General features: G+C 39.3%; 1 protein-coding gene across 1 annotated transcript in view; it reads right to left on the bottom strand.

Moving 5' to 3' along the window:
* Nucleotides 1-27,433, bottom strand: part of LOC126151896 (uncharacterized) — a 279,605-nt gene that overhangs the window by 108,699 nt on the left and 143,473 nt on the right. Inside the window, exons 5-7 of the mRNA XM_049915972.1 lie at nt 25,701-25,802; nt 21,864-21,971; nt 7,900-7,983 (exon numbers count right to left, since the gene is read on the bottom strand). Of these exons, the coding sequence (XP_049771929.1) occupies nt 7,900-7,983; nt 21,864-21,971; nt 25,701-25,802 (294 nt within the window). The remainder of the gene's footprint in view (nt 1-7,899; nt 7,984-21,863; nt 21,972-25,700; nt 25,803-27,433) is intronic.

The raw sequence follows: 27,433 nt of genomic DNA, 5'->3' as shown, positions 1-27,433 counted from the left end.
TTCTGCGGTTGTCCACTTTTGTTCACTTTCGCAACCATTTCCAGTGTGATGACATGATGAGCCTGTACAGGATGAGCATCGTCTCCCAGAGACTCGCATCCCTCAAGGGATCATTTGCGCCATCCACAACACTTGAACGACTCACTATAAACAGCCTTCATCCGTTGAAGGCCCCAACTCCCTCCACCACCAAAAATTGAATCACTCCTCGTAGTTCCTGCTAACTTGCCTGCATGATCAGTAGTGGACAGTAACTTGTGTGACCACCTTCTCTTTGGCGTGAAACCACACTGACGTTATGCAACATCAAACAGTGTGCACGCGTCAAGAAGTCTCTCTACCAGTAGATGGCATCACCATAACTGCACTTACGTGGTGCCACCTTATGTGTAAGGCAAAGGTAGATGCACTGATGAGGTTTTATTTGAATGAACCTCATACATGCACAAGTGCACATCCATGTACGCTGGGATTGCAATTTGGCAGGTAGACTGCAGTGATGAGATGTGTTGGGTAGAATGGGTGAGAGGAGAAATGAGGTGGGGAATGTGAGGAAGGGTTGGGGCAGGTGGATCACAGCTCAGACACAGGCAGCAGGTGTTTGAGATAGGAATGTGTGAGGGAGAGGCAGCAGTTGCAAAGGGATAGGAGTGTGGCACATGGATACAAAGCCAGTGAGTTTGTGCAACACATGGTGACAATGGGGAGTAAATTGGGAGGGGGTGAAAGAACAATGGAAGGGGAGGTCATGTGGGTGCAAGGGCTTAGAAGAGATTGAGGCCACGGATGAAGTGTTGCAAAAATAACTCCCATCTATATAGTCCAGAAAATCTGGTGCCATGGGGGAAGAAACCATTTGGCATGAGTGTCAACCAGTCACTGAAACTGGGCGTGTTGTGCTGAGCAACATGCTCCTCTGCTCAGTGGTCAACTCTGCTCTTGGCACCAGTTTGGCAGTGGCCATTCATGTTGTTGGACAGTTAGTTGATGACCATTCCCGTGCAAAATGCTTGGCAGAAATTGTAGGAGAGCTGGTGTATGACATAGGGATAGGATAAGCCAGTGATAGGGCTGGAGTAGGATGTACTGAATCAGGCAAGTCTTGAACCTGGTCTCCAACAAGGATACAACCCATCTGACCAAGGGTTTGGCATGAGAGTTGCAATGCGATCGATCAGGATATTGTGTAAGTTGGGTGGATGGTGGAATACTACTTTAGAAAGAGTGGGAAGGATGTTCTTAATTCCTGGGCTTGATGAGGGGATTGTTACTTGCAGCTGGTTCTTGGGGGTGGTGGGAGGATTAAGAATGTGTGGAGATATGACAGGAAATCTCTTAGTAGACTAGTTCTGGAGGATACAGTTTGTCCACAGAAGCATTAGTGAGCTTCAGCATACTAGTCAAGTGAATTCTCATCACAGGTGATACAACATCCACATGTGGCCAGATAATATGGAAGAAAATTTTTGGTGTGGAAGGGATGACACCTGCCAGATACACATACTGTTGATGATGGGCTTGATATTGACAGAAGTAGAGATTGAGCCATCAGAGAGGTGATCAACACCCAGAAAGGTTGCATATTGGGCTGAGGTAAACCAGGCAAAGCAAATGGCACAGAAGGTATTGAGACTGGGCATGATCAACAACTAACTGTCCACCCATATGAGGGCAGAGTTGACCACCCAGTGGCATAACACACTCAATTTCAAAGGCTGCTTTATAATTCATGCCATCTGGATTCTTCCCCAACCGAACTATGTAGAGGAGCTGTCCTTGCAACATATTTCTCGAGCCTCTAATTCTCCTGGCTTCAAACCCCCACTAACCATCTGGACCCACATCTTCTTCCCAACAGTTGCCCGTTCCTCTGTTCTGTTGCCTCCTCCCAGTCCACTACCTCATGTCATCGCCATAGTGTGCTGTATGAGCTGACTGATACTGGTGCATGTGCATTGTTTTTCCTATCCTGTGCTGCTTCTCCATCCGGCATTTTTATCTTGTATACCTGCTGGCAACCTCCAAGGGGTGTATACGCGGTCAAGGTAAAATAATTCCTGGAATATTTCCGGATCTCCTCAGTGAAAATACACTTTTTCCATGGTAAGTGAAGAATACTACCCCCCTTGGAACCGTAAAACCTATCAATTCATTGAATGGTTAAGGTTTTATATGCCGGCGTACTACTTCCTGGCATTTTCGGAAACAAGAGGCCAGGGGGAAAAAAGCGTTTTGGAAAGGCCTTTGAAGTGCAGCAGCAAGATGTACAGTGCATGTTTCAGTATCATGAAAGTATATAGTCAAATTCCACCAAACACAGAATGTTAGTTTCCAAAGTATTGAAATGGAGACTGCAATGTGCTTTTGAAAGCCAATCATAGCTCATGCCATGTGATCTTGCCAGCCGATGATAGCAGATATTCGCCCTGTTTGCATGGGGGCCCCAAAACTGGATTTTGTAAGCCAATTTCCCAATATGGCTTCTGGGTGGTCATGTAAACACTTCAAAATCAATTCTGGAAATCCACTTCTGGTTGCCGGTTTTCAAATTGCGCAATCCATTTTCTCTCCCTTGTAAATGCAGCCTGCATTGAAACATACTTAGGCTGTTAGGTCTTGTGTTGTTTGTAAAAATTTTTGGCTAATACTGATGAACTGGCTTTAGTTTCCGAGATTCGATTTTTATCTTTCGGAAGATGTGTCTTAAGTAAACGTAATGATTAAGGGCATAGGATACGTAACGTAGTCAGCCTATAGCAACATCACTGTTAAGTAGTGCAAACACACAAATAGGTAAAGTTAATGGTCTAAATTACATACATAGTGTAGCTACAAGAAAAGCTAATCTTTCACTTACAATATCTGTTGTTTTTACGTGTGTTACACTTTGACACATTACACAAATATGCCAGTAAAATTTTAAGGAATAACATATATGTCTGGTGTTCTGGGCTCAAAATTCTTCTACGTGGCTGGCCCCCCAAGTGTTAAGCTTTAAATGAGAATCGAACACTCTGTGATCTAAGAAATTCAAAGCAGGTTTGCAAGCATAACACAATTCATGTTGCATAAAATGAAATGTACTTTGAAAGTAACGCTTTTCAAACCACCAATCACAATATTTTCCCGCGACCTGTTAGAATTCCTTTTGGCAGTTGTCAGAGAGTGCCAGAAAATGGCATTACTGTGCATGTGCAACTATGATGATGTAGGTGCCCATATGTTCATATGCATAAAGCATTAAGAGATCTTACATTACGTCATAAACAAAACGGGGCATCAGAGGATATTCCAAGAGCATCAGAATTTCGTAAACCATACTAAAATGCATGATTCAGCTTAAAGGGCACATTCATATGTCCAGATTCCCAAAGAAGTAGTCCACAAACTGATATTAACCTTTTCAGTGTAGTTTTCAGAATGCAAATTTTGTTGGAGTATCAGTACTGTTATTATCTCATGTTTAGTTCTTTATTGTGGTATAATGCCATATGTCCCAGAAGATAAAAACGTGAACTTGGAATTCCGCAAACAGTTGACACTACCAAATACCGTTTAAAATAAACTGATTGCCTCTGCGGAAAAGATTAATTAACGCAATTTTTTTTTTTTTTTTTTTTTTTTTTTGCAAATCAACAAAAATAACTTCATTGTTCTGCAAGGCAATTAATGCCCCACTGCCAAAAACCTGGAAATAAAATTAAACCAGAAAACTGGAACTAATAACATATTTTAGCCTTCCATAATTATGTGAATGTATTATAACTCACTTATAGCTCCCGTCCACAGAAACACGTTTTGGTTTCATTTGGCCCGAGAGCTGTAAATGAAGAGTAAACAGCAAAATCACCCAATGTAAACACAGTTCACGTAGAGACTACTCCTCACCCCATTACAACTCAAGACTGCTCTGTGCATGCGGGAATCTGGCAGCTTGGGCGCGTCAGAAAATTTTTTCGGTTAGTATCTGGCTGCTTGTTGCTATTGCTGATACAGCTAAAAACTGCACTTCAAGCAGCCAGAAGCAGGAGAAGGTACTGCTCATACGCGACAGTACTGCACATGCACATAAGCCCGCTGGTAACTGCTCAAACGAACCTAATGTAAACCGTTGTGACGTGATGCTCATCAGAAACAGTTTGTTGTTATGAAGTATTGCATAGTCTTCATCCTAAAGCCTTTGACATGTTTTGCTGTAGGCAGACACTTGTGTGTGCATTGTGTTTTGTTGTTGTAAATGGTGCGTTTCCTTTGCAACTTATGTTTTATTTTGTTTTTTCCCCTCATTTATGTTTTATTGTTGCAGTATTATTTTGCAGTAGTGGGCTAAAATAAACTTCTTTGTTAGAGAATCAGTTCTTACCAGTCAAAACCACAAAAATTTAACTGAAAACTAAAACAATGAAAACTCCCGGAATTTTAAAAAATTCCCGGGTTTCCCGGTTTTCTCTCGAATGAAAAAATTACTGGGTTTTTCCCAGATTTCCCGGGGCGTATACACTTTGATCCAAGCCATCAGCCACTATTTCACAACCCTCTCTCCTGCTTCTTTCCTCCCATCACACTAGTTTACTTGCAGAACTGCACTTCCAGTATAGCGTAGTCAGCTAGCATGAGTAGCTGAACAGGTGTGTGTGTGTGTGTGTGTGTGTGTGTGTGTGTGTGTGTGTGTGTGTGTGTGCATGCGTGCAGACTCAGTTTTCCAAAAGCTAACAAGATTTCATTATTATGTGTCTGTTGACGACTCATTGCTTCTACTTTTTGGTGAATTGTTATCTTTATTCCTAAATTATTTAAAATGTATGATCTAGTACTTTCATTTCATAGAAGCTAGCAATTTTCCCTGTGGGCTACAGCTGAGCATATTTGTAGATAAGTACTCTGCAAGCCACCTTATGGTGTGGGACAGAATGTACTTCTGGTACCATTATCATTTCCCCCCTTCCCAGACAGATTCGCAGATGTTGTATGGGAAGAAAGGCTGTTGGGAAGTCTCCAATGGTCTCTAATTTTTATAATGTTCTCATCATGGTCAATTCAAAAGCCTATATGTGGAAGAAAGTGAAAAGTTACCTGAGACTTTTATAACAAATGTTCTCACAAATTTAACATTAAACCTTTCTGTGGTACACACCATCTATCTTGTGGAGTCTGCTACTGGTGTTTGTTGGCAGTATCCTCTGTTGAAATACTGCTTTGTAAGACACATCATTCATGGATTAATTACATTATCTATTTATGCATAATATGTTGCATTTATTTACACTCAGTGCCAAATGCCAGCCCTGCAAAAATCATCAAGCCTCCGCAGGTCTTCCAGCATTTGGCTACTGTTTTCTAGTGTTGCAACGTTCCTATAGCCAACGGCGTTATTCCCAACTGTTTCATGGAGCAATCTGGTCTAATACACAGAAATTTTTTTCACAAAATGAAAGTGGAACAGTAATAAAAGACTTCCAGAACTCAAGGAACATGTTCTCATGTTCGTGTTAGATCTTGATAATAAAGGCAATTCCTACAGTCAAGAGTTTTGACCAGTTGCTAATGGATACACCCATTTGTCAGTTTTCTTGATGAAATTTGACTTTCAAATTCATTGAATGCTTCTCGCATTCCTCTTCTTAAGATAATTTTAGCTTTGTTCATACTTTGATTATCAACAGAACTTTGACATCACTTAAACCTATGCTGGAATTGTATTGTGCATATTATGTGTTAATAAACTACTTAACTGAAGCCCAAAATGTTGATGTATGTTATTATAATAAGAAATATTTACTACATTGTTATGTAAATGCAGACGTCAGTTACCAGTATCTAAAAAGATGTGAAGAGTTGCACAAACACAAATAGACAGTGAATTATAACTACAACCAATGCTTAATACATAGACGTGACGTAAGTGTAAAAAATATATATACCATTACTGATAAAGTGTTAGTTTTTTTCTGGCTGCTGCCTTACCAGGCAGTATGAGGAATGATACATGATCATGGGACATGTAATCTGCAAGTCAGCCTTTATTGCCTGTAGATGAATACTGGTAGTGGACAAGAGGATGGGCATCCAGTTACACCTTAAATTGATCATGCCAAATTTATTAATTAGCATGATGATCCTGCACTAGTGTGGAGCAAAGGCACAAGAAAAGAAGGAGAGATAAATCCATTCCTGGGGATGCTGCTGCATTTTTGTGTTAATCCCTTGCAATATCTATGACAAAAAGATATGTCTCCATATGAAAACTGGGTTAAGTGGTACCCAAATTTTCATTACTGGGAGCATATGATTGAAAACTGTCATACGGTGGACGCCAAAACAGACAGATTAACTGAATGAAAAATGAGCACTTCTCACTGTCTGCAGGATTAACATATACTGAATTTTATATAAAAGATTTATAGATCCTGATAACATAAGTTATAAACGTATTTGGTTGATATCAGACAAGAAAGTCAAATACACTTTGTGTGTCAGTTATGACATGGTATGTAAAATGACGGATGATCAGTTTCAATAAAGACAGTTGAAATGAAACTCCTTAACTTATGCTGCACGAGTGGAGAAAGATGTTTGTGTAATTAACATACCACCATTTGCGAACTACAGTCCAACAAAAATCCCCCCCCTTATAGTTAACTGAAGTAAGTGCTACAGTTCGAGATGTGTAAAACCTGGTGAGCTAGTCACCATATTTGAAGAAAGTGACCTACACCATACAAAAGTTAAGCAGTCAGACTGTCTTGTAAAGTATTTTGATTTACCGAAAGCTGATTATCTTCTACAATAATTACACTTGAATTTCTGGGCCAGTACCATTCTCTATTGCTGATGTTGTCAAAACACTGTTGGATTCTGGACTTCAACTACTTGCTTTTGTTACCTTAACTTTTCTGTACCATCTGACATACAGCATTGACTAATTAGGTTACTAATAAATAATTTCATGTAATTCACTTTGTTTTGCGAAAAAGCACTCCTCCATATGAATCATCAGACTCACAATGCTGAAGAAAAATACTGTTCATGTATTTCTATAAATCTGTAGCCTGCAATGTTTTCTGTGTATAAAACTCTATTGGCTACTGTACTTAATCAAAAAAAGTAAATTCCATCCATATTTCAAAGCATTATGTCCTTTTCAAAACATCAGTCTGTTCTTACACCTGTCTACAAGTAGCTGAGCTCCACCCAAAATTGTCAGTCTGCAGTTTGATAGGCAATGAATAAAACCTATGACAGGTGTGCCTCATTGTTCGACTCACTTTACTATTATGTATCTTTTTCATGCAAGAATACACACTCTGGGCACTGTGGAACTCAAAAACTATCATGTTTTAATTACTTCTGAGTGACTTCAGTGTGTAAAATTAATGAGTGTTCTGCCTGAACTGTGTTGTGAATACTTGAAGCGTGTAAGGTTATTGCACTGAAGTGAGTAATTGTAGGATATGGTGATGTCTAATGTGTACTGACTTAAATAAACTACCATGGTGTAATCATCCGTAACAAATTACTCAAGGATTGTGCTATGTAAGAACTATGTCAATTTTGTATAAATGTGGATCGTTTAGTTTGGACCACTATTGAAAACTACACCACTGTTATTGTGTGTGCTGGCTTGTAGACTTGCACTAACAATTGTTCATAGTGTAAAAACTGGCCACGTACTTACTAACTAAACTTCACAGTGAACAAAATGTTTAATTTCAACTTAACTACTGGTGTTGTCTACATTTTTAATGCTGCCACATCCAACTCCTGTGTGAACTTTCAGGTTTTAAAGTCGTCAGGAGGAATTGCTACCGAGAAAAGACCACGAAATTCAGGTCAGTTACATCACAGTTGGTAAGGTACAACTACTGGCACACAATATAGTTAAAATTAAAAAAAACTTACTCGGTGCTACCATTGCATGCATCACTGGCATTAAAGTTTCTTGAAAAACCTTGAGCAGAACTCTCTCTGATTGGAACAAGATCCCTGTGTGAAAAAAAAAATAGTTAAGTCACATTATAATTATAAATAACTACATAAAGCTTTTAACAAATGGTGTTTGCAGAAAACCTAAATGCTCATAAATAGGTGTTAATTAAGTACCAGTCTGCTAACATCTTTTATGACTTATTAAATAAACATATACAAGCAAACTCTAAGCGTGTGCAGGATGACACTAGGAGAAGTGGTTGACAGTGCCAGCATTCTTGTCTTTTGAAATACCTGTATCAACACGACTGCCATACAAAACATGAAAACTGCATGGAAAAAAGTCTCAGAGTTGAATGCTTTGAGACTTCTGTACTGTCAAAGTCAACCCCTACACCCAATCATAATATATTGTGGAAGGTAGTGGAGATGAGATATTGCAATTAGGAATCTCTCTCAACAGACACGATTTGGTACACATCGATTTACAAAATGGGGTCAAACTCATGACTTGCAGTCCACACAAGCCATACTATAATGTTTCTATGGCCCAGTCAAGCAATAACCAATTATATGTTTTTGTATATGTAGTACATCTTGAAATATGTAATAGAATTCGCCCTTCAGTATTCACTGATTAATGAGTGAATGAATTCCATGCTTTCTTTTGTTGTTAGTTCCACACACATATAGCAGGTAAAGCATACTGTAGTTTCCTCTTTGAATTTCACTGTCTAGTGTCATTAACGATAGCATAAGCAAGTGACAAACTTGTAACAACGGTACCTTTTGTATTGATATGCCCAATGGGCATTAATAGAAATTGCTTCACTTTCAGTGAACAGGAAGAGTGAGTTTGTTTCTGTTGGTTTATTAATACATGAAGTAATTTAGTGAACAGTAAGTAACTGTTAGAGAAAAATACTAATTTTCACTTAAAATTGTATCATACTATGCTACGAAACAATATTTATTTATTTCAGTCTTTAAGCATACCAACATGAAATTAAACTCAGTTTATTTGTCCTGGAATTGCATGTTTTGTGTGACACACACGATATAATGCTGGCTGCCATGCAAGGTGTTTGTTTACAACACAAGGAAACTATGAGGACTACACAGTGGCACACAGAAGACTGGGAGCATAATCGACAATAGACTGACCAAAGAGTTTCTCATAATGGTGGATCAATCAACTGATCAGATTCGATGAGTGCATAATGAGTGAGAATGAACAGTTAACGGCCAATGAGCCTTAGAAGGTTTATTTGCATCATATAATGCTTTACATAATAAAAAACATGCACATTCTTTCAATAAGTTAAAAGTAAATCTGTTGTCAACCTGAAGGTTTTATGAGACATAGCCCCCAGTGTAGGTGGTATGCCGTTGCCCTTCTCTGAACTCTTGAATGTCTTTCCCAGCCACCTGTAGGGAGATCTACATTTTAACATGGACTACAAACTGCAATTGCAACTCAGCATCTTTTGTGAAAAGTACTAGATGAAAATTCTGCGAAAATTTACACATCAACAATGAAGCAAATGCTAACAAAAATGCCGTATTATACTGCTAGAAGGACACACTAAAGCCAAATTCCAAAGCCAGAGGAAAGAAAAAGGTGTAAAAATACGCTTAATAATGTCTTCACACATGTGCTGTCCCCCCTCTCCTTAAAAAAAAAAAAAAATCAATATTTTGACTGGTTTGGTTGTTGTTGTTGTTGTTGTAGTCTTCAGTCCTGAGACTGGTTTGATGCAGCTCTCCATGCTACCCTATCCTGTGAAAGCTTCTTTATCTCCCTGTACCTACTGCAACCTACATCCTTCTGAATCTGCTAGTGTATTCATCTCTTCGTATCCCTCTACGATTTTTACCCTCATGCTGCCCTCCAATGTTAAATTTGTGATCCCCCGATGCCTCAGAACATGTCCTACCAACCGGTCCCTTCTTCTTGTCAAGTTGTGCCATAAACTCCTCTTCTCGTCAATTCTATTCAGTACCTCCACATTAGTTATGTGATCTACCCATCGAATCTTCAGCATTGTTCTGTAGCACCACATTTCGAAAGCTTCTATTCTCTTCTGGTCCAAACTATTTATCGTCCATGATTCACTTCCATACACTCCATACAAATACTTCCAGAAACGACTTCCTGACACTTAAATCTATACTCAATGTTAACAAATTTCTCTTCTTCAGAAACGCTCTCCTTGCCATTGCCAGTCTACATTTTATATCCTCTCTACTTCGACCATCATCAGTTATTTTGCTCCCAAAATAGCAAAATTCCTTTACAACTTTAAGTGTCTCATTTCCTAATCTAATTCCCGCAGCATCACCCGACTTAATTCGACTACATTCCTTAATACTCGTTTTGCTTTTGTTGATGTTAATCTTATATCCTCCTTTCAAGACACTGTCCATTCCGTTCAACAGCTCTTCCAAGTCCTCTGCTGTCTCTGACAGAATTACAATGTCATCGGCTAACCTCAAAGTTTTTATTTCTTCTCCGTGGATTTTAATACCTACACCAAATTTTTCTTTTGTTTCTTTTACTGCTTGCTCAATATACAGATTGAATAACATTGGGGGGAGGCTACAACCCTGTCTCACTCCCTTCCCAACCACTGCTTCCCTTTCATGTCCCTCGATTCTTATAATTGCCATCTGATTACTGTACAAATTGTAAATAGCCTTTCGCTCCTTGTATTTTACCCCTGCCACTTTTAGAATTTGAAAGAGGGTATTCCAGTCAACATTATCAAAGGCTTTTTCTAAGTCTACAAATGTTAGAAATGTAGGTTTGCCCTTCCTTAATCTTTCTTATAAGATAAGTCGTAAGGTGAGTATTGCCTCACGTGTTCCAACTTTTCTATGGAATCCAAACTGATCTTCCCTGAGGTCGGCTTCTACCAGTTTTTCCATTCGTCTGTAAAGAATTCGTGTTAGTATTTTGCAGCTGTGACTTAATAAACTGATTGTTCGGTTATTTTCACATCTGTCAACACCTGCTTTCTTTGGAATTGGAATTATTATATTCTTCATGAAGTCTGAGGGTATTTCCCATCTCATACATCTTGCTCACCATATGGTAGAGTTAAGTCATGACTGGCTCTCCCGAAGCCGTCAGTAGTTCTAATGGAATATTGTCTACTCCCGGGGCCTTGTTTCGACTCAGGTCTTTCAGTGCTCTGTCAAACTTTTCACGCAGTATCATATCTCCCATTTCATCTTCATCTACATCCTCTTCCATTTCCATAACATTGTCTTCCAGTATATTGCCCTTGTATAGACCCTCTATATACTCCTTCCACCTTTCTGCTTTCCCTTCTTTGCTTAGAACTGGGTTTCCATCTGAGCTCTTGATATTCATACAACTGGTTTTCCTATCTCCAAAGGTCCCTTTAATTTTCCTGTAGGCAGTATCTATCTTACCCCTAGTGAGATAAGCCTCTACATCCTTACATCTGTCCTCTAGCCATCCCTGCTTAGCCATTTTGCACTTCCTGTCGATCTCATTTTTGAGACGTTTGTATTCCTTCTTGCCTGCTTCATTTACTGCATTTTTATATTTTCTCCTTTCATCAATTAAATTAAATATTTCTTCTGTTACCCAAGGATTTCTACTAGCCCTCGTCTTTTTACCTACTTGATCCTCTGCTGCCTTCACTACTTTATCCCTCAGAGCTACCCATTCTTCTTCTACTATATTTCTTTCCCCCATTCCCGTAAATTGTTCCCTTATGCTCTCCCTCAAACTCTCTACAACCTCTGGTTTAGTCAGTTTATCTAGGTCCCATCTCCTTAAATTCCCACCTTTTTGCAGTTTCTTCAGTTTTAATCTGCAGTTCATAACCAATAGATTGTGGTCAGAGTCCACCACTGCTCCTGGAAATGTCTTACAATTTAAAACCTGGTTCCTAAATCTCCGTCTTACTGTTATATAATCTATCTGATACCATCTAGTATCTCCAGGATTCTTCCATGTATACAACCTTCTTTTATGATTCTTGAACCAAGTGTTAGCTATGATTAAGGTATGCTCTGTGCAAAATTCTACCAGATGGCTTCTTCTTTCATTTCTTACCCTCAATCCATATTCACCTACTATGTTTCCTTCTCTCCCTTTTCCTACTCTCGAATTCCAGTCACCCATGACTATTAAATTTTCATCTCTCTTCACTACCTGAATAATTTCTTTTATCTCATGATACATTTCTTCAATTTCTTAATCATCTGTAGAGCTAGTTGGCATATAAACTTGTACTACTGTAGTAGGCGTGGGCTTCATGTCTATCTTGGCCACAATAATGTGTTCACTATGCTGTTTGAAGTAGCTTTCCCACAATCCTATTTTTTTTTTATTAATTATTAAACCTACTCCTGTATTACCCCTATTTGATTTTGTATTTATAACCCTGTATTCACCTGACCAAAAGTCTTGTTCCTCCTGCCACCAAACTTCACTAATTCCCACTATATCTAACTTTAACCTATCCATTTCCCTTCTTAAATTTTCTAACCTACCTGCCCGAAGAATGGATCTGACATTCGACGCTCCGATCCGTAGAACACCAGTTTTCTTTCTCCTGATAACGACGTCCTCTTGAGTAGTCCCCACCCGGAGATCCGAATGGCGGACTATTTAACCCAAGAGTACGCCATCATCATTTAACCATACAGTAAAGCTGCATGCCCTGGTTTGGTGTGGTCTCTAAAAACTTCCTCTACTGTGTCAAAGTATTCATCTCAGAGTGGCACTTATGCTCATTGTCCTCAATTTTTTATTGGATACATTCCTATCTCCATACAAAATTTATCATCTACAGCTCCCTCAAGTACCAGGAAAGGTATGTTATTCCCAGATGTCTTGACACATTTCTTATCATTCTATCTCTTCTTCTTATCGTTGTTCTCTGTATGTTCCTTTCTTCGCTGATTCTGTGGAAAACCTCCTCGTCTCATATCTCATCAGTCCACCTAATATCCTTCTATAAAGTGGTAGTCAACCTGATGTCTGCCACTCACTATTGGGCATTCCAGGGGCCATGATGGGTGGTATGCAGTTAGACGCTTTACAAACATTTTCATAGCTTTCATAAAATTTTGACATCTTGCTGTAACAATGCTTTATAAATTGTGTAAAGTAAAGTTACTCTTCTACTCAGCAACTAGCAGGCGGTAAGAAAATTTTACTACTAACAAAGATATGAAAGTGGGCGGTGGTAAAGAAGGTTGATTACCCGTGCTCCATAGCATCACATCTCAGATGATTTGATTCTCTTCTCTTCCTGTTTTCCCAACAGTCCCTTATTCCCCTCCAAACAATGGTGTGTTTCAGACAGACATTCTCACAAATTACTTCTTCACATTAAGGCCAATGTTGACTTCTTTTGTCTACAAATGACCACTTTGTCTGTGCTAGTCTATTTTGCATGTTGCCTGCTTTGTCCATCACCTGCTCTGTTGCTACCAAGATCTCCAATACTGATGTTAAATTCATCAATAATTTCATTTTTGTTACTCCTCAATACTTTTGTCTTTTATTGGTTTACTCTCAATCCAAAGCATGTTTTCATTAGATCATTCCATTAATAGGTTCTGCAATTCTTCCTTGAAGGACAGAGCCCAACAACATGGCAAAATGACACATCAATGTGAATATCCCTCCCTCTTTGACGTTCTGAATATCGCACAATCGTTTTGAGGCTTTTAGGGCTGCGGATACCCAAATTGAATCATGGTGCGAGTTTGCAGAAGTTTAACCAGTTTCCCCCCACCGTTTGTTGGATGGTTCACAGGGAGACAATATGGTGGCAGAAGTCTGAGTATGAGCAAAACATCACGGCGGCCCGCCTAACTCATTGGGGCAGCAATGGCCACAGCAGCAATACAGCAAGCCCAGTGGTGAACAGCAATGCAAATTATCCACATTTCTCTTTTGTCCGTCATGTTTTGTCACCCTCAATAGGCTGGACTGTCCTAAGCAGTGGGCTGTTTGACACAAGTGCAACAAAATTAGCTACACTGTTCCTGTTTGTAATGCAAAATTAAAGCAGCTTACAGCAGACACTGACATGGATGTCAATTGTGTATTGGCAATCTCCGTTGCACCCAATACGCCTTTTATTTATGTCAAGGTTTATTGGAAGTTTATGCACATGCAAGTTGAAGCTGGTGCTGCTGCGTCGCTACTCAACTTGGGTTCTCCCCCTTTAGTGCCAGTGTCACATATATTAATCACCTACAAAAATAAAACATTCAGCTATTAGGTATTTTCTAGGCCCCAGTCACATACAAATCTGTGCTTTGTCCATTGACTTGTCTTGTGGTAAACAATGCACACACCGAAAATTTGTTTGGTTTGAACACCTATACCTTTTAGAGTTTACTATTACCTTTAAAGTTAATCTCATCTCTGACGAAGTGGCTTATACACAACTCGTCTCTTTATGCTCTGAATTTTCCGCCCTGTTTTCTGCAGGTTTGGATTGTGCGAATAATTTCATAGCCCACATCACCATGAAGGCCAGACCCCATTTCTTTCGGGCTCACCCAGTGCCAATGGCACTCTGTGACCAAGTCAAGGCTGAGCTCTACTGCCTCAAGGCATCTGGACTTGTCCAACTGATCACATACAGTGAATAGATCACCCCCTTAACCAATGTCAAGAAGCCGCCGGGACGGTATGCCTTTGCGGCAGTTTCAAAGTTTCTGTCAATGCCCAGTCTATCATTGAAATGTATCCCTTGTCCCGCTCTGATTAACTTTCTGATGATACATTCTGCATCTTGCCTTGTTTAACCTACCGACTACTTCAATATTTAGTGTTAGCAACAGATGCGTCCCAGCATGGGCTGGGGGCAGTGTTAGTTCATAAATATTCTGATGGCTCTCAGCGGGGAAGTCATTCTGCACCCACTTTATTCACCTGATCTTGTGCCACAATTTTCACCTTCTCCACTCTCTATTGGACAATATTTAAGTAATTTCCTTTCAGGATGAAAATGCATTCCAAACATGGTTCGAAGAGCTCTTTGCCTCAAAACCATGTGATTCCTATAGTTGTGGAATTAAAAAGTTACCCCAGCACTGGCAGACTGTTGCAAACAGTGAAGGAGAATATATTATTGATGACCAAAGTCTCTGTTATTTGTATCTGTAGTGTTTATTAAGCTTATGGAAAAACACTACAAACTTATGCACCAAGCAAATGTAAGGTGGTTATCACTGATACCATCTAAATATTTAGAAGTTGATTGTGTGATATTTAGAAGTTGATTGTGTGATGAGTTGCTGTTGATGGAAGATTACAGTCAGATGGACCTTGGCTGCTGGTTACTGATCATTCACTGGAATTTCATCTATGCACTGGCACTACGTTGATTATGGTGAGACTTCATTTGTTAAACATAAACGGATGGTTTTGTCATTGGATACCCATTCTATTGTAATGTCCCTGGCCATGCTTTGGCGAAATGAAACAGGAGTAACAGTCTTCAAGGCTACCAACGTGTTGTACTCCAAAAACTGACTACTTTTAAGGTCAAGCAGCACTCTGCTCTCTTGGCACTAGCTATTAACTGTTACATGAAACTCCTGTGTATAGCAATTGCTAGTATATGTACGAGTATATTATGAGTTTAATGCCCAGGGATGTGACGAGGTGTGATGTTTTTTGCTGGTCTCAGAGCCAACAGGCTCTAAGTAATGCACCGGTACTAGCGATCCTAGATTTTGGGAACGAATTTCTGTTTTAAATGCACGCATCCAATGCCGGGGTAGCAGCAGTTCTGCTTTAAAAGTAAGACGGGGAACTTCAGACTACTGCTTATGCCTCAAGTACTTGTCCATTCCTGAAATCAAATATTCATTTGTTTAGAGAAGTTTTGCTTTTATCTCGAGCATAAATGCTGCATACTGATGACTTATGATCACGGGCTGAGCTAGGTTTTGGCAAGGCCCTAAAAAGCCAGGAGAATAGCCCAGTGTGTAGTTCACATGTCTGCGTTTAAGCTTTCAGTGAGGTATATAAAAGATTCTGATAACCAAATGGCTGATGTCGTAAGTAGTATGTCTCAGGAGGAGCAAACTGGTACTGAACCACAGGGAGCAGATGAGCATCTTTCACAGTATGTTGTGATTGAGATTCCCTGCTTATTCAAAAACTTACGGGAAAAATAGGATGACGATGAGCATTTGGAGAACATTAAGAGGCAGCTGATGAAGGTAACTCAGTAAGTTCCAGCTGATTGGAGGATTATTTTGCTATTACACCCGTCTTGACAGAAGGCAAAAGATTTGTTTACCCAAGCAGCTGGCGATGGCTGTCTTTGATTACTTCCAGTGACCATTATGTACATGACACTTAGAGACTAATAAAATGATTCAAAAAATTAAGAACCACCTAACATGGTCCATGTTGAATTTAGACATGAGGAAGCTTGTGGCTCTATGTACAGAATGTTATTAAGTGTGTGAAGCAGTCTAAAACAAATACCAGTAGAGGTTTGTTGAGACCTAATTGGGAACAGAAACCTGTGGACAAGTTGTCTGTCAATTACTTGGGGATGCTTCCCCTGACCTGGAGCAGGAACAGATATCCCCCTAACTGGGGGATGACCCCTGGTAATATTGTTTGGCACCTGGAAGGTATTTTTTCTTCTTTTGGTTCACAGAAGGTGCTGTTGAGTGGCAATGCCCCTACAGTCACACCTAGGTAGTTTCATAAGTTTTGTTTTGGTACCGTGATATCCCATGTCACCACTGTTCCGTATTATCCACACACTTGTTGAAACAGCAGGCTTACTACAAAGAAGCAGATTATAATTCTGATACTGCCTTTAATCTTTGAAGTTTTATTCTGTCTGTGAATCTTGCAAATAGTATCACAACTTTATCTTTTAATTGAAGAGCATTTATCTTTTTTTAATTCTGTTAAATTGTCTTGAAAAATGCTTTGCAGCTTTAGTAGCTGTACAGTTTACACATTTTTTAAACTATTCAAGCTTACTTGGAAGTTCCAGTTTTTGCTCTGCAATATCTTTGCTTTCTGGAGTCCAGTACCTTACCACTCCTGCTCCACATACTGCTATCACCTTTAGAACAGGAGCGGACCAAACCCTGAAGCATGTGGGGCACCATACCTAAGGTTAGGTTAGTTGCAGACAGGGGACAATTAAAAGACACACAATGGTAAAAATCCACAATGTAAATGATAATATTAAGAAAATGATATATTACTACTCACCACATAGCGGAATGCTCATTTGCAGATAGGCACAACAAAAACACTCTCAAACAAGTAAGCTTTTGGCCAAAAAGGCCTTATTTGGAATTGGACAAAATACACACACAATCACGCAAATGCATCTCACATACACATGACCACAGTCTCTGGCTGCGCCAGTTTGGCCTCGGCAGCTACAGACTATGGTCATTTGTGAGTTGTGTGCGCATGCATGCTTGTGTTTGTTGTGGGAATGTGCATGCACTGATTCCGATGAAGACTTATTTGGCCAAAAGCTTACTTGTTTGACAGTCTTGTTGTTGTGCCTCTATATGACTCAGCATCTCTGATATATGGTTAGTAGTAATGTATCCTTTTCATAATACTGACAATTAAAAGACACTTACACATAAGCTTTTGGCCTCAGCCATCAATGGCAAAACAGAAACACACACCATTCATACACACAAGCTAGCATACCTCATGCACATGTGACTGCCAACTCTGGCAGCTTAGGCCAGAATGCTACTAGAGTTGGCGGTCTTGTGTGCACGAGGTGTGGTTGCTCATGTGAATTAATGGTGTGTGTTTCTCTTTGTCCAACAAAGACTGAGGCCAAATCCTTTTATGTAAGTGTTCTTTAGTTGTGCCTGTCAGCAACTTAGCACGTTATCTTTACAGTAAGTAGCAATCTACCTCTTCCTACATTTTTGTTATCCTACCTGGAGTTCCCATTGTTTGATAAAGTAACATAACATATCAACAACATGGTGGAAATGGATGAAAACGCACAATCATTTTGCCACAAGTCTTCTAAGTGTGTCCAGAAAGCTGGACATCACATGGCATGAGGTCAGTACGATTGTAGTGCCAAATGGGGCTGGCCATGCAACACGAGGCAGTTGAGGAAACGGGAAAAGACAACATGTGTCGATCAGCGAGTAGTTGAAAGTGTGGTGTGGTGGCATTTTTCATTACAACATGGCCCAGAGGCAACATTTACATGACTTCACATGGAGAAGAATCATCAGAAAACTGGAAGAAGGATGAGTGAGCCCACTAGTTTGGTACTGCTCACGGCATTGTTTCATGTGTGTGGGAAGTGTTCCGAACCACAGGCACTGTTGCCCAAACGGAATGAGGTGGTCAGCCCTGGTCAACTACAGCAGAAGATGACTGCTACATTGTGCAAAAGGCATGAAGAAATCCACCTCAAACAGCATGTACATTTGCAACCACATTTAACAGGACTGCACACTCGCACGTTCTACAAGGGCACAGTGCCTACACTTGGGTGGTCTCCTTCCTGACAACCAGAACATTGTTTTGCACTGTCACCCAAACATCGGTGGGGATGGAGACAAGGGCATAGGGACTGGACTAATGACGAGTGGGGTGGCAAGCTCTTCTCGGATGAGGGCAGATTCAGACTGAGTAGCAATTCTCAACATATCCTCATACGGCGAGAGGTGGGAGTACATAACGCATCCAGGAACACTGTCGAACATACCATATTTACTCGAATCTAAGCCGCACTTTTTTTTCCGTTTTTTGTAATCCAAAAAACCGCCTGCGGCTTAGAATCGAGTGCAAAGTAATCGGAAGTTCTGGGGGGGTGGGGGGGAGTGGAAGACGAGTTTTTTTCCTCTGCTCCGAGCTTCGACCACTGCATTTTCATACATTATGCAATAAAATAAATACAAATTCCGTATTGTTCATCTTTGAATGTAGCAGCATTTCAATGTACTACCAAAGTCCGAATGGCAAGACTGTTTGGGATATTTGTCAATACAGCCAACTCTACGTTCTGAATTTTTTCCTACGTGTTAGAAGAGATGGTTGCTAATAGGAACTTTTATGAATTGTGAATCACATGCAGTATTCTCTTCACCATAAGAATAAAACGATTATAAACATTTTGCCATGTATTCTGTCGTGTTTGCTGGTATCTCATTTAAATCCTGTCTGGCTAATAAACTACGAAACTAGAGTGAGACAACAGCAAACGCGGAAGAATATACATATCATGTCATGTTTATATTCGTATTATTCTTATGTCTAATGGTGATACTGTCAGAAATGAAGCACGGTAATTGACTAGATTTTTAAATCTAAGATGACTCTAATTTATGTGCAGAATGTAATGTACTAAACAGGCATCTACAAAGATTTTCAAACGAAGAAAAATTTTCGCTAAACTCTCGTTCAGAACATTATCTATCATATGCAGTCTATTATTTGGTTCTTGTTGGTCACTATCAAAGAAAGCAGTTTTTTTTTTTTAAATATAGAAAAATAGCAGTGGTAGTGTGCACAAAAGCAAGTCACGCCGCAAACGGTGTCAGGCTGTAAACATTCATTATCAGAATGCGACAAACAGTGCATGACACAGTACAGTAATGCATTTGCAGCTTAGTGTGACGTAAACACATATAACGAAGAGAACGGCACTTATCAGATCAAAGAAAAATAAGCAATCAATTCAAACCAGACGAAGCATGTGAAAAAGTGAGGGTACCCGGATAAATACGGACGGAGCACCTGATGCATAGCAATGGCTATCTGGTAAAGCTTAACTGCTAAGCTTACGACTCGAACCAAACTACTGTAGCTGTATCGTCATTTATTCGACCTAAATTATGTCTCATATTACAATGGAACAACTTTTTTTCGATTTGGAGGTGCGGCCTAAAACTTTTCTCTCCCCTTGAATTTCGAGTCTCAAATTTCAGGTGCGACTTAGATTCGGGAAATTTTTTTTCCCTTGATTTCGAGTCTCATTTTTGAGGTGCGGCTTAGATTCGAGTGCGTCTTAGATTCGAGTAAATACGGTAATCATATTGGCAATCCACGTTACAGTGGGGGAAGACATAATGACACAAGGATGTGCTGTCCTCCAAATCTTTGAACACGGTACCGCTATTAGTCAATGTTATTGTGATACTGTACTCCTGCTCAAGTGCAACTTTTTATGGTTGGATTTGGCCCTGACTTCACTTTAATGGATGACAACGTGCAACTGCATCAAACAGCACAGGTGGAAGAGCTCTTGGAGCAAGAGGATATTTGGCGAATGGACTGGCCTGCCTGTTCCCCCCCAACTTAAATCCCACTGAGCATATGCGGCACAGGTTGGGGAGATGTATTGCAGCACATCCACGTGCACCAATGACTATCCAGCTGTTGTCGACTGTGCTGGTGGAGGAATGAAACATCCTACCACAAGAACTCCTTACAAACCTTGAGACTAGCGTGGGATCACAATGCACAGCATGCAATGCCAAATCAACTGTGTTACTTGGCAGTGACACATCATGCAAAAGTTACTTTCATCCTTAAGTTTTGCACACCAGTGAATACGCCTCCATCCATGCAAGTGACAATTCTGAAATGCCATACCTTTTTAATTTCCCTTGCAGAATTACGTAGTCTACACAAAGACTTGGCATATCATAGAAAAATGCCAACGGGGTAATTTTCATTGTTTAGTTCTGTCACAAGTGAGTTCTTGAGGAAATGCGTAACCTTCTCAGTACAGAAGTATTTACGAAAGCCAAGTTGAGCTGCTGTTAAAAACTGTTTCTCTCAGGGAGTGGTTTCAATATCCTGACGCACTTATCTTCATCTTTATGAATGTGTGTTGCTATTGGATACTTCATTCTTTTAGGCAGTACAAAAGCAACTCATCAATAGGTTGTAAGGTAACTCTTGGGGTATTGGTTTTTAGTTTTTGGTGATTTGTAGTTCTTAGTGCTTTCTCTAGCAGTTGATTTGGCAAACTGATGTCTAATGGTGAAGTATACAGTACCTGATAATAGTGATCCACATTGTAGGCACCCATAATGACACTATGGAGAAAGTTGTCCTTTTATTTCAAAACATGATTATGAAAAATTTGTTTTACTCGTAAAAACATGTCTGAATAATAAACAAAATTTTTGGCTTAAAGCAACCCCTACAAAATTTCCATTCGATGGTTTTGGGTTTGGGGAACACACACACACACACACACACACACACACACACACACACACACACACACCGTGTGTGTGTGTGTGTGTGTGAGAGAGAGAGAGAGAGAGAGAGAGAGAGAGAGAGAGATGTTATTGTCAAGTGCTGATCAGTTCTACACATGGTGTCACAAAGATTTTGTGAAAGAAGTGCAAGAAAAGTTCCCATTTGATATATTAGGGACAACTTGTCACCATGAAAACTAGCACAAGTGAGAACGGTAGACATAAAAAATTTGAAGAGACCCATGATTTTCTGAAACAAAAATGCTTGGAGTAGAGAGAGAACATCCTCCCCTCCCCATACACACAAAATAAAGATTGTAGGTAGATATACAAAGCTTAAAAATAGTAGTTTTGTTGAAAAGGCAGCAACAGATAGAAAAAAATAAAAGGGAATTTTTTCGATTAGGTGGTACAAATGTCACTCCAAAGTCTCGATCAGGGTGGAGAAAAGAATTATGGAGTAGAAAAAATGGCATAGAAGTTAGGTGGTGATAGTTTCTCCTCCTCCTTACTGCAGTCTATGTAGGGCACTACCTCTGGCTAGAACCACTGATAATCTCTACCTTTTTCTCAACTTTTCCTGAGCTTGTGCACCTGTATCAAAATTGGTTTTGAATAACACTTAGTACCGGCACACAAGACACACAAAGAAACTGAAAACAAAATGACCATTGCAGATAGCACAGCACCTTCTATTGTCAACTGCATTTTCATCAGATGAGATTGTGTTTTGTTCCAGTACTGCACCATTTGCACCAACTGCCATACTTGTTTGTGGTCCATTGATAGTAGCACTTCTGAAACACAATGAACTAATGTTAAGATTTTTAAAAGTGGAAAAATTATCAACATTTCAGAGTAACAAATTATGAAGCTATACCTACCAAACAGATATTATCTTCTGAGTAATTCTAACTAACAAAGATGTCAAAATCAGTGTGGAAGTGCACATAGCATTCCTACATCATCAATCGAAGATTCAAAAAATATTTTAAAACAAATATTTTTTGAAGTTCTCTTAAACCAAACAATCAATAACTTACATTCTACTTGCTAAACATTGTTCATATTCACATTATTAACTTCTGCATATCAAAAATTACTCCAACATGAAAAAGATTCTTAGATTTAATTATTGGTTAACTACAACAAAACAAACTGAAGTAATAGGCCATATGCAACTAGCGAAGACAGCTCCAAACAATTGCATTCAATACAGATACTTGGGCATCACGCAACTGCATTAAATACAGGTACTTTGGCATCACGGGTATGTACTAACAGTCATTTCTGAAATTTGGATGCCTTACGATCACAAATTAATGATTCACACTTTCTTCTCAGAAATTTTAAAACAAGCATTCAGTCAAACCCTATAGCAACTGATGCTCTAAATAAATCAGTGCATGGTATCAATACAGTGCAAAAAGACACACATGAAAATGCAATATTTCAGGCGGTCATATCTCAATGTTCAGTTGATTGCAGAGATAAAGGGTCAAGTGTTTTGGATAACCCTTTGCCTAGTGACTGATTGTATACACTATGTGATCAAAAGTATCCTGACAGCTGGCTGAAAATGTCTTACAAGTTCATGGCGCCTTCCATCGGTAATGCTGGAATTCAATATGGTGTTGGCCCACCCTTAGCCCTAATGACAGCTTCCACTCTTGTAGGAATACATTCATCAGGTGCTGGAAGGTTTCTTGGGGAACGGCAGCCCGTTCTCCACGGAGTGCTGCCCTAAGAGGTATCAATGTCGGTCGGTGAGGCCTGGCACGAAGTCGTCGTTCCAAACATCCCAAAAGTGTTCCATAGGATTCAGGTTAGGACTCTGTGCAGGCCAGTCCATTACGGGGACGTTATTGTCATATAACCACTCCGCCACAGGCCTTACATTGTGAACAGGTGTTCGATCGTGTTGAAAGATGCAATCGCCTTGCCCGAATTGCTCTTCAACAGTGGGAAGCAAGAAGGCGCTTAAAACATCAATGTAGGCCTGTGCTGTGAGAGTGTCATGCAAAACAAGGGGTGCAAGCCCCCTCCATGAAAAACACAACCACACCATAACACCACTGCCTCCAAATTTTACTGCTGGCCCTACACACACTAGCACACCGGGAATTCGTCATATCCACACCATGCCATCGGATCGCCACATTGTGTACTGTGATTCGTCACTTCACACAACGTTTTTCCACTGTTCAGTTGTCCAATGTTTGTGCTACTCACACCAAGCAAGGCGTTGTTTGGCATTTACTGGCGTGATGTCTGGCTTATGAGCAGCCACTCGAGCAAGAAATGCAAGTTTTCTCACCTCCCACCTAACTCTCATAGCACTTGCAATGGATCCTGATGGAGTTTGGAATTCCTGTGTGATGGTCTGGATATATAGATTGCCTATTACACATTACAACACTCTTCAACTATCAGTGGTCTCTATCAGTCAACAGACGAGGTCGGCCTGTACGCTTTTGTGCTGTTATGTCTCTTCAAGTTTCCACTTCACTATCAAATCAGACACAGTGGACCTAGGGATGTTTAGGGAGCGTGGAAATCTCACATACAGACGTATGACACAAGTGACACCCAATCACCTGACCACGTTTGAATTCTGTGAGTTCCGCGGAGCACCCCATTCTGCTCTCTGATGATGTCTAATGACTACTGAGGCTGCTGATATGGAATACCTGGCAGTAAGTGGCAGCACAATGCACCTAATATGAAAAACATATGTTTTTGGGGGGTGTCTGCATACTTTCGAGCACATAGTGTACCCATTAGAAGAACAGGCATACTGTAGCTACCCTAAGTACGGGGTCAATATTTAAACTCTCCTCCAGCAAAGGCAAACTGACCAAAGTGGGGGCCTTAGGTGGTTTACAAAAACACCATTTGTTCATGGCGGTTGCTGAGAAACCCCCCCAAAAGGCCATGATTTTTGGGTACCGAGTTCCAATTGTAGCGATGACCACTTCTAACTTCAAAAATTTTTTCAATATCAGTATCCATTATTGAGATCGAGAGGTTCAAAGTTACCATACTTTTGCATAAAAATGATTGTTCACCATTTTTGCGACTTGGGCCGCAAATTACTAATAACAGAAATTGGTTCAAATTTTAACTATACCCTCTTTAGACAGTTATACAGAAACACTGTTTTCAAAATTTTTTATCAATTATCAAGGTACACATAAAACACCATAATATTTTGGCAAGAAAAGTAAAAACTGTACAGATGGTCACTTCTATAATTTATATAATCGTTGAAATTTTTACCATATTTTCTGAAGATGATGTTTCTGGGGTACCTTGAAACATTTTTTGATATCACTATCAAATACTGATATCCAGAGATTCAAAGTTACAGTACTTATACATGTAATATTTAGTCTGATGAATAAATGAGTTTTATTTTACATAATGAACACATGGAAAGTGCTCTGTTGTCATCACAAGGTTTCTGAGGTCACCAAACTATGTTTTGGTTGTATTTTTTCACCAATAAAACTTTACGACATGCTGTCTCAGTATAATGGGCACTTCACACCTACACAAGCTGACTTAATCTGGAAACCATCCCCAAGGACACATATGTGGAGAAGACTCAATGGCGGTCAGAGAGAAAAAAAGACACAGTGGCTAAGGGAGAGAAATACAATGGGACAAAGCCAATGGCAGTAGGACAAAGAGACAGTGAAAGTGTCAGAGAAGGAGACAGTGATATAGAAGAGTGAGAGAAAGGGGTGAAGACAGTGATAGTGGGAGAGACAGACAGGGAGGAGGAGACAATGGGAGATCTGGCAGTGAGCAGTGAAAGGTAGATGCTGAGTATGAAACCTTCACAACAAATAGAGACTGCGTAAAAGGATTTAGAACAGTCTGCATTATAAGAGCACAAATATATTCGCAAGCCAAAATTTTTGGTGACAAAGGTGGAATGAGACAGCTGGTGCCCCAGTTTTCTGTCAGAGTCTTTTAAAGAGGAGCATATTTGCCTTTTTTTTCTTCTCAAAGAGGAATATTTTTCAGCCAGTTTTATCTAAAAACTGGCAAGTGAAATTCTATTTATACAGATACAGCGTGTGACAGATCCTTCCACTACTTCAAAATTGGTCTACACTCAAACTATCATGAACTAAGCTAGGGCAACATTCGTAATTGTATTGGTCTTAAGTAATCCACTAATTATAAAAATAAATATGGCTTCCGATTGCTGCATTCAAAAACTTAATCGCGTTCAAGGTCACTGGAATGGACAAAGAACAATAGAAAAGTCATTTACTACCATATGCCAGAAACGACTAAATGTCAAACTAAAGAAAATTTGAGGGTAAATTTAGTATCAGATTCCAGTATTAAAATTGTAGGCCTGTTATTCTTTAAATTACAAAAATAGCACCAATCCCTGTATTATTTTATACCATTACATTATGTTGTGCAAGCTAAGCCAACATGTGCAACACATAATTTTTTCAGTAAATTAAAACAAAAACACACAGTAAAAAAAGTGTGACAATACTTACAAAAGTGGTCTGTGCGCATGGAGTATTATAGGCATGGGTCGCTCAAGTTTCTGAAAGGAATGATGATAACTATCATCATTCGTCTGATCTCCACTTGCATCTCTGCAATTATGATCAATAATGCTGTAATTAATCAGTCTATACAAAAGAAACACAAAGAATATTGTCTCATGACATTGTCTTCACTGTTGTTCACCAGCTCTTCAAGTGTTCCTATCAAATTTGATCTACTATTCAGGACTGATAACCTAGGCATGATAATTCTTAATATATTCAACCACAGGCAAAAACCTAGCAATTACTTTCTGTTTATAATGAGACTATATAATTTCTTCTAAATGTCTCTTTAACATATTTTAATTAACAACAGTAAATAAGGAAGTCACTCCTATGTTATGGGGAGATCATAGTTTGCCATCTGTATGACAACTTGTATACAAGTTTGTATATGCTGCATGACAATCTACAAGGATTACGGTTATTTACACGTGAAACGCCCTTACCTATGTTTATTAATTGTGAGCAAGATAAAACTTCTGCGTAAACTGTTGATGGGTATCAGTTTAAATTTAATTTTCTTGGAGGAAACTGACTGCAAACTGTTAGTCATGTCTGTTGTTCAGACGCATCTAAGTTGGAGAGTGATTATGTCACTAAGGGATGCTGTCTCTTAACACAGTTTTTGGATTTTAAATCAGCAGACTTTTTATAATACACAGAAAAATATGGCTTGGAATGTTACTGGGACTGGAAGAAGTTTATATCCAGTTATGTAGATAATAAGAAATTAGAACACCAGAAAGAAACAAAATGCCCCCTAGTTTGCAGGTTTTGTTACAATGTGTTGGACATTTTAACAATTCAAAATCAAATTACTTTATCTTTACTGGTATTTTGCCTTTAATACACTGGTGCACTGCAATTTATAAAATTTGTCATTTTAACAGAAATTTTGTTAAACTTAATACCCACTCTAAATGCTACAGTAACATATATTATTCTGTAGTAAATATTGCAAACAAGAGTTGATGGATGCAGGTAATTACACTAACAAGGGAAATGTGGCAGACACAACCAACTGACTCAGCTCATGTTTGGCAGGTAACGTATGTACAATCTGAACTGAAGAACTCTTAAGATATTACAACTCAGAATCCTCCATTTTGGAGGAAAAACAGATGGGATCAAACATTTTCATCATCACATATGGAATCGGTAAATGATTATTTTTTGAGAAGTTGAGAAAAGAAACTTTAATGACTACTGCTTATTGAGGCACACCCAAATTTAGTTATTCTTGACCATGATGGCCTTTGGTGCTCCTTAGACATCTGAGCCATCTGTTTCTGTTGCTGTTAAAAACTGTTACGCCACATTTTTAATCTCTATAAAACAGCTTGTGAGAATTTAAGAGTATCATTAATGTGTGTACTTTCTTCACAAAACATACATAAACTTATTTTACACTAACATTTTCTTGACTCAATATATAGGGTGTTCATAATTTAAGTTCCATTTTAAGAACACTGTAGAAAGATAATAACTGTTCAGAATGATCTCAAATTTGAACAGTTTATTACCAGCACAGGGCGAAATGTCAGAGAGCAAACAAAATATTAAATGAAAATTTTATCAATAGATGGTGCTGTATCTTAATATAAATGGGGTCAGCTACAAATGACAGATGAATACCAATAGGATGGCTATGGTTTGAATTGCACATCACATCATCT

The sequence above is a fragment of the Schistocerca cancellata genome, chromosome 2, assembly GCF_023864275.1.
Source record: "Schistocerca cancellata isolate TAMUIC-IGC-003103 chromosome 2, iqSchCanc2.1, whole genome shotgun sequence".
Classification (NCBI taxonomy): domain Eukaryota; kingdom Metazoa; phylum Arthropoda; class Insecta; order Orthoptera; family Acrididae; genus Schistocerca; species Schistocerca cancellata.
The sequence above is the reverse complement of the archived record's forward strand: the minus strand, read 5'-3'. Positions and strand labels throughout refer to the sequence as shown.